The 18,407-nt window shown below is 41.2% G+C and overlaps 3 protein-coding genes and 1 long non-coding RNA gene across 7 annotated transcripts; 3 read left to right on the top strand and 1 right to left on the bottom strand.

The window, feature by feature from the left end:
• Window positions 1-388: 388 nt before the first annotated feature.
• On the top strand, window positions 389-11,937 carry si:ch211-197l9.2 (microtubule cross-linking factor 2). 4 transcript variants are annotated; one of them, XM_081706777.1, is made up of 11 exons: window positions 389-2,045; window positions 2,712-2,936; window positions 4,787-4,945; window positions 6,295-6,360; window positions 6,458-7,564; window positions 7,744-7,836; window positions 8,013-8,174; window positions 8,637-8,873; window positions 9,641-9,663; window positions 9,786-11,064; window positions 11,317-11,937. In XM_081706777.1, the coding sequence occupies exons 1-11, from the start codon at window positions 1,401-1,403 to the stop codon at window positions 11,467-11,469; spliced, it is 4,149 nt and encodes a 1,382-aa protein (XP_081562903.1). In that variant the 5' UTR covers window positions 389-1,400; the 3' UTR covers window positions 11,470-11,937. The 4 variants fall into 4 exon arrangements, with proteins under 4 accessions (XP_081562903.1, XP_081562902.1, XP_081562904.1 ...); XM_081706776.1 differs by having other exon boundaries at window positions 11,302-11,937; XM_081706778.1 differs by lacking the exon at window positions 6,295-6,360 and having other exon boundaries at window positions 11,302-11,937.
• LOC145653431 (uncharacterized) lies at window positions 1,937-2,295 on the bottom strand. The gene is made up of 2 exons (XR_014119711.1): window positions 2,205-2,295; window positions 1,937-1,997 (listed from the first exon to the last, which is right to left on the bottom strand). It is a non-coding gene; the product is annotated as an uncharacterized LOC145653431 (long non-coding RNA).
• Window positions 11,938-12,278: 341 nt separating the features above from the next.
• Window positions 12,279-17,536, top strand: sike1 (suppressor of IKBKE 1). The gene is made up of 6 exons (XM_027014503.3): window positions 12,279-12,775; window positions 12,907-13,012; window positions 13,117-13,259; window positions 13,849-13,962; window positions 14,141-15,923; window positions 16,886-17,536. Exons 1-5 carry the CDS (start codon window positions 12,617-12,619, stop codon window positions 14,258-14,260), a joined length of 642 nt encoding a protein of 213 aa, XP_026870304.2. The 5' UTR covers window positions 12,279-12,616; the 3' UTR covers window positions 14,261-15,923; window positions 16,886-17,536.
• micos10 (mitochondrial contact site and cristae organizing system subunit 10) lies at window positions 15,784-17,536 on the top strand. The gene is made up of 4 exons (XM_027014533.3): window positions 15,784-15,923; window positions 16,421-16,468; window positions 16,547-16,656; window positions 16,886-17,536. The coding sequence occupies exons 1-4, from the start codon at window positions 15,860-15,862 to the stop codon at window positions 16,892-16,894; spliced, it is 231 nt and encodes a 76-aa protein (XP_026870334.2). The 5' UTR covers window positions 15,784-15,859; the 3' UTR covers window positions 16,895-17,536.
• Window positions 17,537-18,407: the final 871 nt, after the last annotated feature.

The following is an 18,407-nucleotide window of genomic DNA, read 5'->3' as shown; positions in this document are numbered from 1 at the left end:
TTTTAACTGCCCGTTTTTCTCTGTCCTTGACAGATGATGATCACTGTAACACTCTGGGGTCTCCTAAGTCTTTAAATATAACCATGTATATAAATATAAACCAAGTACTTAAATGCTAAGTACTAAGTACTTAAATAAATATAAACAGTGCATCATTACCAAAGATTCAAGCCACTTAAAGGCAGCACTATACACACGAACTTATAAAGCAAACTCCCTGTGTTTCTCGAGTGAGAGTGCACGCACTAGCTTCATCGCATGAAGTGTGCCAACTAGGATTTAATTAGAATTAGAATTAGAATTAGAATTAGAATTAGAATTAGAATTGGTATGAACTTTATTGTCCAGCCAAAACAACATAATCATCTGTGGTTTCACAAAGAAAAGGTGTACACACATGCGCATACATATGGGGTCTAGACACAAACTACAGAAGTTAGCAGCTTGATTTGCTAATATGTTATTGCATTGGCACAAAAGAACCCTTATAAATATTTTTTATTTGGGAGGGTACGTTTTATAGATTCTCCCAGAGGGGAGCAATTCAAACTCAGAACGAGGGGGCTACTTTGGGTCATTAACAATATAATGGCTTATAAGTAAAGCTTTATTATAAAGATTCTTCAGTTACTTTTGTTGGCAGCCTACCAATGTCCCCGCCATGACCCTGGTCAATTTGTTTGTATTTACTGATGTCATGTGCCCAGATCATACGGAGATCTTAAACAAATGAAACAAAGAATCACAGATACTTTTTTATCAAGCTGATATACATTTTTTCCAAAGTCCAAAGAGGTATGTTTCCTGGGCAAATACCGAAGACCTCATTTTCTTTCTAACAAACCTTTGAATCTGCACAATATAAAGCTAACACGCGTTAAACCTGAAATGTCTGACTGTGTGGAGGCGTATGTGTGCGCGCAAGCGCCAGGGGCGGAGGGGGCGCAGGGGGCGCGCATGTATGAATTCAAAGCCAGCTTTAGGCACACAGACTGGTGAAGCTGGTCGCAGTTAAATCTTCCAAAGCTTCTTTGATCAACAAGGGAAAGCACCCTAACCGGCAAAAATAAACCCATGTGCAGGTAGTATCACGGGCCGTGTCTTACTCACAGATACAGTCGTGTGCGGTGTATGGATAATAAATGAATTGGTTGACGTCTAACCTCTATCTTGAAATTATTTTGTAGGGGATTTTTTTGTTTGTTTGTTTTCAATTTTCATAGTGTGGTTTGCATGACGAAACAAAAGTTGAGAAAAGGCCTCCGTTTTATGCTCACCTATCCAAGAGCCCACGGAACCGACAAGATATTTACAGGCACGCGCACTCAAGACGGACGCGTCGGTACCGGGCTGCACGTGACGTCACGTCAAAGTCTCGTCAGCGCTCAAAAAATATATATATGAATGAAATGTCATCACAAACAAGACATAACGATGCTCATTCAAAAGCAGGTTGCAAACGTGGTTCGACTAGTACGGCCGCCACCTGTCACACGGTAAGTGGTGGAAAGGAGACAAAACCAGACAGAGGAACGCGCACTGGAAATCCAGTTCGGTCAGCCTCTGGCTCTCAAAAGCACCGTAGTAAAGTGTCTGCTCCAAGGAAACTTTCCGACGCCGATAGCATACCTATTGGTTGTACTGGTGTTACACTGTCGTCCACGGACAGCAGTTCGGAGACATCCGACTGCACATTGAAAGAGAATAAAATATCTAACATTGCCCAGAGCATCGACATCGAAATGAGGAAAGAAGGGATCGACAGGGAAAGGAAAAGAGACTCGAGAGAAAAACTACCCGATTTTGCTGTTAAATGCAACAATTTACTTTCATCAGTGGACCATACCACCGTGTCACCGGGGCTTGGTTTTGAAGATAGAAGTATCTCCACTGGAGACGAGCGGTCTTTGGTCTCCTTTGACAGGCGCTTGAACGCCGGCGCACCTGAGACATTCTCGGATCTCACCGGGGACATCGCTGACGGTCTGCACAAAGATCTTTTGCGAGAGATCGACGACTTACGGTCAGAAAATGAATATTTAAAGGTAAGAATATTTCATCGTGTGTTCAATGAATGTTCAGCTTCTTAAAGTTTAAAGCTCTAGTAACCTAACGTGTTAATTTTCACACGTATTTACGTTATCCACAGCTAAAAACTGGTTTAGTATTTACTCTCCTTAAAGATTAAGAATTTCGCTGATTACCTTTTGTCCAATGCTGTAACTCATGTGCAACTAAAGGACGTAAAACGATATAACGTGAATCCAAGCTGTTTCAAGAGAAGAAAGGTGACACTCAAGCAGTTCGATATGCTGTCTGTCCTGGAACACAACTCGGGTTAAACATGTCAATACGCTGTGATTAAAGTCTGGTCCTGAAACAGTTACAGAGGTGCTAGAAGGCAAACATTGATGTCGTGATACCAGCAGATTCACACATTCCGTCAGAGGTCTTTGCAAAAGCACATAAATCTACAGTTTTATAAAAACCAGGCACAGGTATCAACATTTAGAACATTTAGAATTTTGTGTAAATCCGATTTTCTGTCAGTTACTGCTGAAAAACAAAATAACTTATTTTAAATGATGTAGAGCTTCTCCCACCTCTTACACTTTGTGATAAGTCTGTGGACATTCAATTGTTTTGTGCCGTATTTATGAACACCACCAGTTTCACGTACAATGTTGATTGACCAGCACTGTTGTCTGCAGGATGAGGCAGAGGAGCTGCGCTCCGAGATGCTGGAGATGAGGGACATGTACATGGAGGAAGACATGTACCAGCTGCAGGAGCTCAGACAACAGCTGGACCAGGTCAACAAGACCTGCCGCATCTTGCAGTACCGGCTCCGCAAGGCCGAGAGGCGGAGCCTGCGCGTGGCCCAGACCGGCCAGGTGGACGGGGAGCTCATCCGTACTCTGGAGCATGATATTCAGGTTAGTACCCTTTTAAATAGTTATTTTTAAAAATCACACCCCCTGAAGGCTGGGCACTAGAGATTTTACACTTTCCTTTAGCAACCAGTCAGGTAAGATTACAAAATTACATTATCAAATGTAGAGAGTTGTTACGCAATCCAGGACCAAATTTGGATGCAGAGTCTAGGTTTGAATTTATTTGGCCTACAACATGCTATTTTTGATGACAATATGGATTTATTAATGAAAAAGTGAATGTGTGCGATCTTCAATGGTATAGTTTCTGTGTGCATGTTTCTCTCTGAGTAATATATATAAACACAGGAGTCATGTTTATTCACATTTATGGGAAAGAGCAAGCATTCTTTTTCAATGTATCAGTGTGAAATTACAGTGTGAACTTAAGTCCCACCTCTGATTTTCCTCCTTGTCACTGGCGATTTAATGAGTGACTCTTCCTCTCACAGTGTTGTGTGTAATGAAAAACACTGTGATGGATTCCATTCATCCATCTCTCATCCATTTGGGATGTGTGCTAAGATTTTGCATCTGTGGACCGACTAAGTGTTACTCTGTAAGACAACTTATGAATCAACATTCTGTGATTCAGCCATTGTGTTTGTGAAATCATGAGGCTTTCTGGTCCTAAAGCATTAAAACCTTTACTCAAGACTGTGACAAGGGCAACAGTCTCCGAGCAAAGAATAGAGTAGGCATTTGAGTTCACAGAGATGTTCTTGAGGTTCTTTGATTGTACTTTTAGCAAGAGACTCATTTCTGCTCCAACTCTCATTTACGGTAAAACGGAGGGAAAAATCCTGTATGCTGTGCTTGCCAGCTGCTGGTTTTGGGCAGACCAGTTACAACAAAAACATTTTTTGGTTTAAACTCATCAGCCAATCAGGGGAAGGGAGTTGTGCAGGAATGTTATAGCCATTAAAAACCGATCAACTCAGCAGGAGCAAACCACATCATTGTATGCTTCCCTTGAGGTCTGCCACATGTTGTGCACAAATTCCATTTAATCTTACCTTGTTTGTCCTTGTTAAGCTTAAACCCAAGACTTTATAAGCCTATTTTCTTTTGAAAAGTAAATGGAATTGTGAACTATGCTAGTAAATTAGTTTTGCAATTGCACAAATTTTAATTTGTTTGTGCTTTTGTGAATAAGTGTGTGTGTGTATGTGTGTGTGTGGCCAACAGCTTCACTGGGGGAAGTCTCCCAGCAGCTGTCAGTGTTCACTGTGGTCATGCCCATAAGCAGTCTATTTTTGAGGCATGTGGAGGAAATGAATACTCTCAGCCTTTTTTACACAAACTGGGACAGTATATATGTGTGTGTGTATATGTATGTGTTCCTTATTAAAAATCCTCCAAGGCCCTTTCTACTCAACCATTACCAAGGTGATTTTGGAAGCTTGAACCACCTCGCTTACTCTTTCCTTCCACATATTTTAATCTTTCTCTAAATATAGTGAAAATCTGTGTAATACAGTACTGTTCTCTGGATAGAAGTAGGAACAGGCCAACCACTCTACTTAATTCTGCTCTTAATATTCTGTCCGTATGCCCACAACCAGTAAAAGAAAAGAGAGAGCATTGTGCTGAAAATCATAGTCACATACACTTTCAAATCATATCCTGGATAATGCCATTGGAGATTTCGCACCTTTATCCTCATAGCACTCATTTATTTTTTACAGTATTACACTGCTGCATAAATAAATAATACAGTCCTGTTTTGAAATAAATCCCCCTCAGGTCATATTTTACTGGCCCATGAAAGTAAAGAACATTTGAGCAGCCTGTGCTTAGGGGTTGTTTGCATTACGCATTGAACTGATTCTACAAGAGTGCTGCGCTTTCAGGTTGCGAAAAGTGTGTCCCTTCGCCTACATGGTGAGCTGGAAGTAATGCAGAAGAAGAGCACTCAGCTGGAGGGGGAGAACGAGTGTCTACGTGAGCGTCTCCAGGACCTGGAGGTGGCCAAGCAGGTCCTGCAGACAGAGCTGGACAAATCCAGAGAGGTACTGAACAGTTTCTCTATACAGATCTGATTTGGAAAGCATTTTACACAGATCACTGGCTTTGCCCTCTACAATTTGTGCACTCATGTTCTTCAGCAACCCAACATTCTCTTCCCAGGGGGTTAAGGTGCCCTTGACCCAGGCTTTGGGTGTGATGGGCGTGACCAACAGCTGACACTTTGGCCAGGCAGAGGAATCAAGGGACAGCTGTTATTCCCTTTGTGGGTGCAGGGAAAGAGTTTGATGATGAGAGAGAGAAAGAGAGGGAGAGAGAGGAAAGGACAGAAAATAGGGAGTCAGGGAGAGGGTGACTGAGCCATGCAACAACTATAAATACATCTACAGAGGAAGGTCCTGATCTATCCACTACTGGTTGTATGGTAGTTAGCATGTGCCAATGTGGATTATGTTTAGAAGTTGGCTACAGTGTATAGACACTGAAAAATGTAAAGCAATCTGAATTCCTCCTCATCACCTTAACACTATAGTTTCTTCTAAAAAGAACTAGCTACACAACAGAGATTAGCTTGGTTAATTCCTAACTTCCTGATTGGCTGAAGAGGCTTTCTTTAGGACAGTGTTGCTTTGCAGCATGGTTGAGTTTAATCCAGGATTCAGTGATTAGTACCATCTTAGCTCAGGCTGCTCATCTCAAACAGCTGCTACACCACTCTGATCCTTGGCAGCAGGGCAAATTGCTGACAAACAGATTATCTGTGCCTAAATCTGAGACATAATCAATAAAAACTACCTGCAAAATGAAAACATGTCTATAGTCCATTCAAAATGTATTGAGAAGATTCAGTACCAGCCCATAAATGAACATTTGATTTGGTTTGTGGTCTGCCACTACAATGGCTGCAACTAAACTGGTGCTTGCTGGATTTATTTATTTTGTAAATGAAAAACGTTACTGAATGCATTAAGAAGACAAGATGATAGTTGTTGTACTTTGTAAAATAAGTATAATCCATAGTATAATCTGAGTTGAGTTTAGGTCACTGATGGTATTTTTATAATATCCACTGGGAATGTCACGTCTGAGGCCATTGCAGCCCCTGAAGCCTGGATAGTTGCCACAGAAGTAGTCAGAGAGACTGACGCTAGCTAACATTCTTCTCATATTTAGAGCAGCACACATGTTTGAACTGTAGTAATGGATCCTGGGCTGAGAGCTGTCCGTATGAGTCTGTATATCACATGCACAATGTGCCTGTATTCTATGAACTAATGTAGTGGTGTGTGGAATGAACTAAAATGTGTAGGAGGGAAAAGAAAGCAAATTAAAAAGAATGAGTTGGTCAGTAAATGAGCAGTTCATTTCAAATACACCACTGGTGCTTCCACAGAATCTTCTTAGGAGAAGAAGTTTGAGATCAACCGGCAGCAAGAGTGAAAAGAAACTCTCTCCACTGGTAAATGCCAATAATGTCATGCTTGTTTGTTTTCAGTGTCATTTGTTTGCATTGAACTATATTTGATTGGATCAATTCATAATTTTCCTTTTGCTAGGATGATGGTGCTGATCTGAAATGCCAGCTCCATTTTGCTAAAGAAGAGTCGGCCCTCATGTGCAAGAAGCTGACTAAGACAGCAATGGAGTGTGAGAGCATGCGGGAGGAGCTGGCCAGGTACAGACTGCTTTATGGTGATGTGGACGCATCCCAGGCTGCAGCAGGCTCTACTAACTCTGCCCACACCCGTGAAGCAGAGGTCAAAGTTCACCTGCGACTAGTAGAAGAAGAGGCCACGCTGCTGAGCCGCCGAATTGTGGAGCTGGAAGTGGAGAACCGGGGTCTGCGAGCAGAGATGAGCGAACTGAGGGAGAGAGCTGGCGGAAGCCAAGAGGACGAAGATGAGCTGATGGGGGCGGCAGGGCAGTGTTTGGCTGTCTCTGTCTGCATGGAGAAAGGAGAGGAGGTTGGAGGAGGAAACCGTGAACATCGTGACTTTGAAAAGAGAAATGGAGGTCACAAAAACTCGGAGGGTGAAGGATCGGAGGGTTGTCCGCTAGGCCAGATACATAGAGAGGAGCCGATAGAAGGGAAGAGGGAAACGCTTGAAAGTCGGGTGAGGTCTGCTGAGATTCCAGAGTGTGGAAGTAAGGTCCCATATGTGGAGAAGTGCAATCTCAGTCTAAAGGACCAAGAAACCCTCGTTGCAATCCGTGACCAGGCTACTCTTGTTAGATCGACAGTTGAGTTCCTAACAGCCCCAGCAAAAAATGGCCTCTCACCATCCTCTACTTATAGCTCACCTTACCTCAGCAAGGTTGATAACCAGTGTGAGTTCCTGACCTCTGGACTGGAGGGGCTCCAAGAGCAGTTACATGCCCTTGTTGTAAATATGGAGTCTCTGGTGAAGTCAACACTCACTGACCATGACTCAAATAGCATGAGTTCAGGTAAAGTTGAAGATGCAAATATGGATCCTGTGCTGCAGACTGACAAACACGCAGCACAGCAAACTCCCACTGAGGAAGAGGTCCGTGTTTTAAACTGCACCTGGGAACAAAACTGCAACCAGGACAGCCTTGTGCTGATAACAGTGCAGCTGCGCTGCTTTCTCCAGCAGTGGCGTGAGGGGAAGAGACCTGCAGAATGCAAGAGCCTGTTTGAGGTAATGCTGTAGCCACTCAGAAACATATTTTCCTTCGTGTGCTATGTTAAAGAGGGATTTGTGAGCTCAGAATAGTGATGGATATGAGAATTAGAACACGGTTCATTGCTGAGGATCCATTTGTGATTTTTGTAATGTAATACTTTTTGTAAGTTGTAATGATTGTCTGTTGTTTTAAGATGGACTTCCAGAAGGATCTTTATTGTCAAATGGAAGCAGAATTACACAGATCCAAGAAAATCTGCAAAACTCATGAAAAATGCCACAGACAGGTATGAATGAGAATGGGAAATGTGTGTTTTCACTGTAGTGCAAAGATGTAAATAACAATTTCAATCAAGCTCCCTAATGCGCAGATACTTGAAGCCATGTGATGCATGTACTGATACATGAAGTAAAGCTTTTGATACACCATCTAACCCTGCTCCCATTCAACTCATAAATCCAGGTTTGCAGGGTTCTCCTCTCAGATCTGAGGGCAGTGCTGCACGACCTGGGCTGTGAGCTGCAGGAGGAGTACCTGACTAGCCAGCATATTTCACAGCAGTTTGCCCAAGCTAAAGCAGCATCAACAGTGGAGTGTATGGAGCCCAAATGCCTTATAGGCAGGGTGAGGGATCAGGTCGTTGATTCTGTTATAACTGGGAAAAGAAATACACATCCAGAATCTTGTAGGCTTTGATCTTTCGCTTTCAAATTGCAGTTGAATTCAGTCTGGCATTACTCCACTGGGAGCCTTTTCTCCATCTAACAATCAGTGATTTCTGCTTAGCATTATTGTAATCAGCCACAGTGCACAAACCCAAGTCATGGAAAATAAAGAAGAAATTATAACAGTGGTTGAAGCTCTTGAAAATCATGGTTGTTACACACTCAAAATTGCAGGCTCTTGAGGGAATGCCAAACTCAATAAGTGGAAAAAACCTTTACGGGTTTAAGCGGTAAAATTTTGCAGGATTCAAGTGCCAGGCTGTTTTTATCTTTTTGTAAGTTGAGGTTTGAATGTAACATCCTACTGGCTTTCGTGATCAAAACTCTACTCACTTCCAGACTGTCTTGTTTGTGTACACAGCTGGTGAGTACATCTGAATGTGCAGGAGCGAAGGGTTCTCCCGACCTAAAGATGGCATCACAAAAGGACCACATTGAGAAGCTTCAGCACCATTTAGTCGAGTCTTATGCTGCTGTATTGGATATGTCGCAACAGCTGATGGTGTGTGAGCGAAACTGGAGGTGTGAGAGGCAGGAGTTTCTAAAACACCTCAATCAGGCCTGTCAGGATTGGCACGAGCCAAACAATGCTAAAGAGGTAAGAGATGTTCTCGGATTGGTATATCCGTACACCATTTCTCACCTATATTTAGATATCACACAAGTCATCATATAATAATATATCAATTATAAATTAAATATTTATACAATACTTACAGTTTACTATCTTGTAATTAATTACCTTTTTGATGTCGTTGCTGACCCTGTAAAATTTTAATCATATTTTTGAGCCCACCTTCCTCATCATTCACAGAGTGTTACATTTGAAATCAAAAGAACTATTACTGAACAATTGGTATTTGATACTTACATATCTAAAGCCAGTGAATATTATGTGTAAAGCACCATAGTACACGGTGATTAACCTTCTTTCAAACTGTGGCTCAGGCAAAATGGGGTTAGTGAGCAGAAACTACCCTGTGAGTGTGTGAGGGTAGAATTTAGGCTAATAACCTGTTGGGACTATGGAATGTTAGGGTAAACTCAAATATCAGCTGAAAACAGGACATCTGCTTCAGAGAGGGTTTAGTAAGGGGACACACAAACAGCAGCAAAAGAGAGACTAGGATCTGAGCGGAAGAGTAAAGGCACAAAAGGTGCTATGAAGTTCACTGAGGATAGATCACATGACGAGGTATTTTTAAAGGTATGACAAATTTCCAGGTACATAAAAAGTATTCCAAACTCTGATAGCATGTTGGGAATGACAGCAAATCTTAAAATACATTGCTACTAAAAAATAAGCACTCTTGACACACAAATCCTGAAGAATTTGACTAACTATCTGTTTTAATTAACTTTCAGCCATATGGACTTAGGACTAAGAGGTCAGTTTCACCGTCATATTCCGCATACAAACATTATAACTCAATCATCATCATCAAATTAGACAGATAAGTTTGACTAAAATGTTGCATCTTTCATCATGTCAGAAATTCTTCCTCCACAGAGTGGATCCTAAAGCTGGTCAATCAACACATACACCCAACAAGAACTGGTTATACCTCACTCAAGAAGCAGCTCTTATAGACAGAGAAGGTCCCTGTAAGACCTGGGATTGTCTCATCATGTCTCCCAGCTTTCCTGGTCTGAGCCTCAAAAAGGAGGCAGCTCAAAAAAGCCACACAGCTCCCGAGAGAACTAGCCTAAGGATTTACTACAGCCCGCCATCGGCGCACAGAGTCCACCTTTACGTGGATAAGTGTGAGAAGCCCGCAGAGGACCTACAACGCTGCTGCAATTCTCCACACAAACACACAAATGGACATTCCACTTCTCTCTATGATAGCTGGCAGGGTACTCTAGCTTTTGAGTGCCAAAATGCGACAGAGTGCGACCTTGGCACTGTCATTAGGTCCAACTCTTCTTCTGGTTTCCAGTCCTTTGGTAGTTCATTTTCATCTTGCTTGCCCTTCAGTGGATTAGAAGTCTCAGCCAACCTGAGTGATGACATGAAGGAAATAACAGCCAATGTGCTTCAGTCTTCCTTCCCCAAGCCTCTAGATAGAAGGAGAGGGAGGGGCTCAGGAAACCATATTTTGGAGGTAGTCAGCACAGGAACCCAGACTCATGCCCTGCCACAAGTTAATAGTGTGGCACTCCAAACTGAGGACCCCCAAAGTGTGTGTACAGGGAAACAGTGGTCACCAAGAGTCACTTCATTCATGTCTGGTCACCACCAACAGATTCCACCTTCCATGGAGAAGATTCCGGGGCTGTCCTCCTCCCAATCTTTAACCAATTTTTCTAGGCTGGAGGTCACTAAGGATCATAGCTTGTGGCCTCTGCCCCAGTGTAGCTCTGGTTCCTCAGCCTGGGCTCACTCAAGTGCCACCAGATCCAGCTCAGCATCGGGGGGAGGCAGTGAAAAGCCTGCTGGACGCAAGGCCACGGGCATCCACAAATATGGACTGGTTCAGGAGCTTTTTCGCAGTGTGTGTGGTCGTGGTGAGAAACCCAAGCCTGGCAGGGAGAAAGCACCAGTGGTACGCAGGGATCATGTTGGCCAAGTAAAACTGAAGAAAACAGAAGGGCCTCCCTCTCGTATTCCCACTGTGCAGCTGTTCAGGAGTGACAGTGTCACCAAAATCGTTAATCGCAGATTTATAAAACAGGGTCATAAAGATGAACTAGGGCCTGGCCAGACACAATCCCAGAGTCAGTTCCAGTGTCAGAGCAGTAAAACACCCCTGAGAAAGGACAAGGGCCGTGGCCAAGTAACTCTGGAGGTAAGTAGCATAAAAGTGTGGAAAGAGTCATATAAACTGTAAGCTATCCGACTGAGTGTGAGGAAAAATGTAATGTTTGGTATCTAATCTACTTTGCTAAAAAAAACAAATGGTAAATGTTGTAGTTCAGAAAAACAGCATAAATCCTTATCAAGGAAATGTTAAATTTTCAGTAGCTGTTTGAACATTTTTCTGTGATGTAGATTTAATGCTTAATTTCTCCGGTTTGACATTCAGTCTTTTCCCATGAAGGATCGCTCCTGTGACTGCAGGTCTCGAACTCTATCTTCCTGCTTTGCTCGAGCATCACACCCCAACCTTCACCATGCCCGTAACCATTGCAGACTCCGCCCTCACGAACACCCCATGGCAGCTGGTGGGAAAGAGGATCTGCCTTCTCAGTGAGCGGTGCAGTCACCATGAACCACTGATACCACTGCACAGCTGATGGGATTCTTTGAAGAGCTGGTGATGTACTTGGCATGGGTACTTTCATAAATGACTGAATTGGATGGAGTGGCAATAAGGAACAAATGCATAATGACGATCTTGTAGACATGGTTGACTGACACTTTCCCACTGCTTTCAGCACTTGATTCGTAGCCATTAAAATATAAAGAAAATTGTTTTGGATTAATTTATGTGACAAATGTGTTTAGGTGTAGTGTTTCAGAGAGCGAGGTTGCTTTATGTGGTCTAATATATGGTGTATCTATGTGGAAGTAATTTATGATGTGTTCTCTTTGGATTTTTGTACTGTTTATTTATATTATTTACTGATAGACTGTTAGATTCCTTAAAGGTCAACCATATAAAGGCCATATAATAAGGTGTAAATAAATCCATCATATATCACATTGGTTTCTTATTGTCTCTTGAACACTTCAAACTTGTCACGAGGGGCTATCAAAAGTGTTTCAGAGTTACATATATAATTATTTCAAACTATCCAGAACAATCAAAGATTATTATACTTTAACTACCAGATGATACTCTTAAACTCTTAAGCATGCCCCCTACAGACCAATGTAATGACATACCAGTCGCATAAGAATGACGCGAATTGAGACGACGTACTATCAATAAAATATCAATAATTTAGTATAGTGAACTAGTAACATTATTGATTATTCCCAATTATGGGAATCACTTTTTAAAAATTCAGTTAGTACTTATCAAGCAATCAAAGGATCTATTTGTTTGAAACAGAACAGCGGAAATGTGTCAAAAGCGTGCGCCCCTGTCCTAGTTTTAGGAGCAACAGGTTTGGTTAGCTCGTTAAGTTGTCCATCAGTTGAGCATTTGCGATATTATATCAGTAATTGGTCATCTGAATACATTTGATATTTCACTACAAGACGGAAACAACAAACATGTAGCTAACAATGCTGAATACATCTCTGGGCTTCGTTTATATTTTGTTAGCTAGCTAGCTAGCAGGCTAATTGAGTGTTTACAGTATTTCCCTGAAGATTAAGCAACAGAAACAAAACAACTTTGCTGAATATACCCGCATCGGCCACTTTATCTGGTACGTAACACAGACATCACGATGTCTTGCACATTAGAAAGGATGTTGTCCGACGCTCGGACTTTGCTGGAGAGACTGAAAGATCATGACACGGCAGCCGAGGGCTTGATCGAACAGTCCAACCTTCTTAGCCAGAGGGTTCATGGCATGAAGGAGGTTGGAAACGCTCTCCCTGATAAGGTACGTCCGCATTAGAAAAATATCGGTTTATTTCCAAATGTCAGAGCAAATAGCTTTTCGTCTTGGCTCGCTGACAGTGTAATACTTGCATTTCGTCTTGTTCGCTGTATAACCCATTGACTTTCCCTTAGTACACGGAGGAAAGCCCGGGCTATCAGGAGGTTTCTAAATATAAACCCCACGTTCTACTGACCCAAGAGAACACTCAAATCAAGGAACTTCAACAAGAGAACAGAGGCAGGGTTCCTAATTTTCTTATATAAGTATTCCTGGAACACTGTGTGGCAGGCTTCAACATGCCGAATGATTAATCCGTGCTGTTTCCTTCCACTGCTCCACAGAACTATGCGTTTCTTTAGAGGAACACCAGTATGCTCTGGAGCTGATTATGGGTCGATATCGCAAACAAATGCTTCACCTGATGATGCGGAAGAAGGAGCTAGACACCAAGCCTGTGCTCACCTTGCATGAGGACCAATCCAAGGTGCATACCCTCATTCTTCTAATTTACAGCATTTACATTTACAGCATTTAGCAGACGCTCTTAGCCAGAGCAACTTACAAAAGGTGTTTGAGTGTGTAAAAAGTGATATGTTTGTAAAGCGTCCTTGAGTTTGAGAAAGGCGCTATATAAATGTATCTAATAATAAAAGTGCTTTGTCATTTACTCAGAATACATCCTAGACAGTAGAGTAGGCTCGAGTTCATTATACCGTTGAACTAAAATACTGTAGAAATACAGGGATCACTGCTGAGGCCTAGAACTACAAAATACATAAGTGCTATCTTACATAAAACAATAAGTAGTAGAGTTTTTAGTCAGTATCAGTGTAATAAACAATACCCTACAATAAGTACTAATTTCAGTTAGTCAAAATAGGCGCAGGGTCAGTGGTCATTTAAATGTTCAATGAATAGATGGGTCTTCAGTCTGCATTTGAAGAGTGCAAGGGACTCTGCTGTCCGCACAACAAGCAGAAGTTCATTCCACCATCTAGGAGCCAGGACAGAGAATATACAAGCATGCAGTCTGTTTTGCAAAGTCACCCTCAACATGCCTGTCATTTGCTCAGGAGGTACAGAGCCAGCTGGAGCGAATTTGTGAGATGGGACAGGTGATGCGTCGGGCAGTGTGTGTGGATGACCAACACTATTGTTCTGTTAAAGAGAGACTGGCTCAGCTTGAGGTAATGGTTTTAGTCTATATCTGACTAAATGCTTGCATTGAATATCTGGTTTTGCAATGTAATTACAAACACTATTTTGTCACTCTTGTAGCATTGTTGTACCATTATGCTAGTTGATGTGAGCTACTGGCCACATGGTTTCTCCTACAAAACTTGATGAATTTTTTTATTACTTCAGATTGAAAACAAGGAGCTGCATTCTCTTTTGACCATCAGTAAGAATTCACTGAAACTACAAAAAGAAGAGGCCAGCCAACCAGACACAGAGCATAAGACTAATGCCTCTGACAGGGAGTGATGATGGCCAGTGACATCAATTGTCATTCTTTGTGGCTATGGTTCAGTGCAAATTCTGTTGTACCATCTCAGGTCAAGTGTTAACCAACATCTAAGTTATGGTGACTAAGTCATAGTATTGCTGATCCATCCCAGTTCAACCTGTTGTTCATTGTTGCACTATTCTGCAGTATAGAAATAGAGGTGGATTTATCTGTTCTCAGGAAGTACAGTTTAAGTAGTAGGCATTTAAAGTAGATGACTCATGGCAAACTAAAGTACTTAATATTTAAAATTTACAGTGTTTTAAAAAATGTTTAGATCTGCAGAAAATGTTGATATATATATAAAATACACACACACACGGAAACACTGGTGATGATGCTGAGTAAAAATAATGTCGATGTTACTTTCTTGTTAGTGAATTTTTTATAAAGATTATAAACTGAAAATACAGATGAATCTCCATACTCATTGGCTGTGACAGCTGTAACCCCAATGTTTTCATAACCATGAAGTGAAATCTACATTATACTCATTTAAGAAATGTCCAGAAGGTAGACAATGTGAGAGAAGCCACTATATAAGGAGATACAGATTGGTGAATGGTGAATCACTCTCTAAAATACTTTTTAGTCAAGGATTAATCTGGTTGTGGGCAATGGGCCCACAGTCGTTAGTGGTTGATGGCAGGCTTGATATGTATAACCGCACTGGCCAAATTTAACAAATTGTACAGTACTGTTAATACTGACCATGATAAAGTCACTGTAATATCGTTTACAGCTTGTTGCTTTAATAGAATAAGTGGCTCAGTTAGTTGAAGAAAATAATTCTTAAAAATCTTAGTGACACACCACGCAGCATTCCAAAGAACAATACATTTTCAATCAGTATTTTTTAGATGTAGTTTATAAAATGATATGAAATTAATTAATTACAATTGTTTTATTTGGCCTTACCATGTGTACATCAAAATTATTTCATAAAAACTTTTTTTAAGTCATTTTGATTACTTAAAAATTGTACTATGGCATTCTCTTTGAATGACCTGATGTAGCTCTTAATTCATTAAAAAATCCCCTATCTTTCCTACATTGTTCAGGTCAAATTTCTGTTATGTCATCCATAAATTAAAGAACAAATATTTAACTTAAGGTAATGCACATGGTGCTGTTTTTGCAGACTTTGGGAAAGCCAAGCCCTTTTCTATTTAGAATGAAGAGAACCCACCTGTTGTTTAATTTGGTCTGAGACAGTGTGTAATATGCCTGCAAAGCTCCCACACAGTTCAGAAACATGCTCATAGGGTTGAGTGAATTCTACTAATATGTTCAGATTCACATCAGCAAATATCAGAAGTAGATCAAGTGCATCTCATTTAAAATGACATTTATCAGTCTGAGTAAAAATAATGGCTGCCCCATCTGCGGCGGAGTCCCGAAATTGTCGCGTCTCTCATCACCACATTAAAGAGCTTTAAACGCCTCTCCAGCAGGGGGCAGCAGCGCCGATTCATGTAGAGCTGACTGCAAAGTAGCTAGCCAGCGTTAGGTAGGGCAGCTTAGCCGCCTAATGCAAAGTCAACTCGATTCAACCTCTTAACAGCATCTGTTTCACTATGTCTGAACAAGAACTACGGCAGAAATGGGACCGTTGCCTTGCAGACTGTGCTGTCAAAGTTGGTAAGATTTCTATGTCATCGGGAAACCGCAAATTAAGAATGCAGTTACATTTATAGTAGCTTAGCTAGCTAGCTTAGCGTGTAAAGCCCATGTAAACTTAATGGAGCTCACCAACGCAGCTAACTTAGCTTAGCTTATCTTAGCTAACGTGAGACAATTTGGTTTTCGATTTAAGGTTACTTTCACTGTTTTAATTACCTTAAGGGACAGTTTCGTATCGTGTTTGGGTTACTTTTTAGAACAGATAGCTTGTTAGAACCTTTATATGGAGGTGAGACACCAGATGCCTGGGTTAGCTAACTAGTTTCTCTAGGTTAACTCTTGAAAAAGCTAGTTAGGTTACCTAGCGTTATTGAAGGAGCACACGTTAGTCTTCGCCTGATATACATGAGATTTAAATGCCCTCTGTGCGAAGGGAGTCGCTATTTCACATCCAACTTTTTATCGACATCTGTAGCCTGGTGGCTATGCTTCTGACTAGTCATTTGTTCCTGTAGGGGCTGGTCTTGGTTTGGGTATTGTCTTCTCGGTTGTATTCTTTAAACGTGAGTATTTTCAGTTACAGCCAAAAGTTTCTCATTAGCTAATTAAGATGAAGCTTATTATTTAAACTGTACTTGCAGGTAGAACACTGCCAGTTGCGTTTGGCACAGGAGCAGGCTTGGGCATGGCTTACTCGAACTGCCAGAATGACTTGAGGTCACCATATCTACTATACAGTAGTGACACTAAGGTCAGTTAGCTAAATCATTTTAGTCAAACCAAGCTCTTGATATTGTTGAACACAAAATACAATGCTACAGTTTGTTTTTTCATCAATTTGTCACTTTGGTCCCAAAGAAATCTCAGATGAGCCCCGTTAATTCGGTTAACTTTATTTTGGGGGTGTTTTAGGGTGCTAGCCCTATGATATGTTGGGACAACACAGGAAGTGACCATTTTTTTGTTTTCATCTCTTTCAGAAGCAGTAGTGCTGTATCAGTGAAGGATTCCATCTCTGGCTTTTGTTGCCCATTGAAATCTGACAAGCTTTCTGCAGTCTTCACACTCTATCGTTTCTGTGTGCTTGAAAAAGACATTCTGTCCGTATTTAGTCACGTTGTTGTTAAATGTTGAATGTACAGAATGATGTACCATGGAAGGAAAACAATTATAAAAGGCTATTTTGGCTTCAACAAATGATTTGCAGTGTCATTTAGTTTTAATATTATATTTTCAGAAAATTATATGTGGTTTTTGTGAAGAATATCATTCTTTTGTGAAGAATATCACAAATGCACCAGAGGACTTTACTGTTATACTTCCCTGACAGTGTGACAACACAACAATACAGTATCGAGCGATTGCATTTGCTCATTGTCACAAAATGTTAATATTATCTTGAGCATGGTTATGTCTGGAGAAATGTTTGGCACTGTAACAAGTCACACGTTCCCTCTGTGCTCCGGAGCGAACACCAACATATGAAGCACCTCTTTGTTATAAAAGAATGATCTTTTGCACATAATTGCATTTTTGTGTGGCCTGTTTCTCAAAAGGGCTAAGTGGGATAGAGAGCTTTGATTAAACCAAACCATTAAAAAAACAAAATAAATATGCATAATGGAAATGTGTATCGAGGTTTTGAGTTTCTTAGTAATTTAATGTTATGGGTTGGAGAATATCACTGAACACCAAAAAGGTTATTGTGTTCTTATAAAAGTTGAGTTTTGAATGCCTGGAGAGGTTTGTTTTCTGCAGTTCATTTCACGCTATCAGCAATGCAATTTTATCGTCTAATATTGCTTAATTGTTTCCAGGTTATTGACTTTACTCAAAACTGTTGTTTAAAAGTAAATGAGCAATCAAAGGAATCTATAATCCTTTTGGGTGAAAGAATTTTGTAATAAAAAAATACATTTGATCATGGAGAAAAACATTTTCTTGGCTGAAGAGTTCACTTGTTTAAAAAAAAAAAAAGCAAAAATCTGTTTGGTCTGATTGTTTCTAAATGACTGTTTTGTTAAAGAAATATCTGTATTCCTGGCACCTCTCCATTAATTCAAAAATTAGCATTGGCTGTGAGTGTGCATAAGCAGCATTAAGAGTACGAAGCTCAGACGCGTTCTGTCTCTGGCAGCAGCGTGCTGAGCTTGGAGGCACTCTGGAGTGGAGGACACAGGGATTAGGAGGAATGAGGAGCCGAGAGGAAAAGCAGCCTCGCACCAACACCTGTAGAGCACTTGTGGGCACAGTGTTACCTACAAGTGCCAGTGCACAACGTGCGAGAACGTTAAACTGACAGCACGATGGGTACGTTTCCCAAACCCGCCACCAGACCTCAGAACGTTTTGTTTTAATGATGCCCTAGGTACTACAGATGAGAAGACCTCATTCGTCTGCTCTCAGAGCGCAGTTCTCGCATACACACACACTAACTCACACTGAAGCCCACCTCTCAGTTGCCCTCCCCCAATGAGTGTCATCATTACACACAGCACACTG

The sequence above is a fragment of the Electrophorus electricus genome, chromosome 24, assembly GCF_041902795.1.
Source record: "Electrophorus electricus isolate QZ-2024a chromosome 24, ASM4190279v1, whole genome shotgun sequence".
Lineage (NCBI taxonomy): Eukaryota > Metazoa > Chordata > Actinopteri > Gymnotiformes > Gymnotidae > Electrophorus > Electrophorus electricus.
This window is presented reverse-complemented; position numbering and strand designations above follow the sequence as displayed.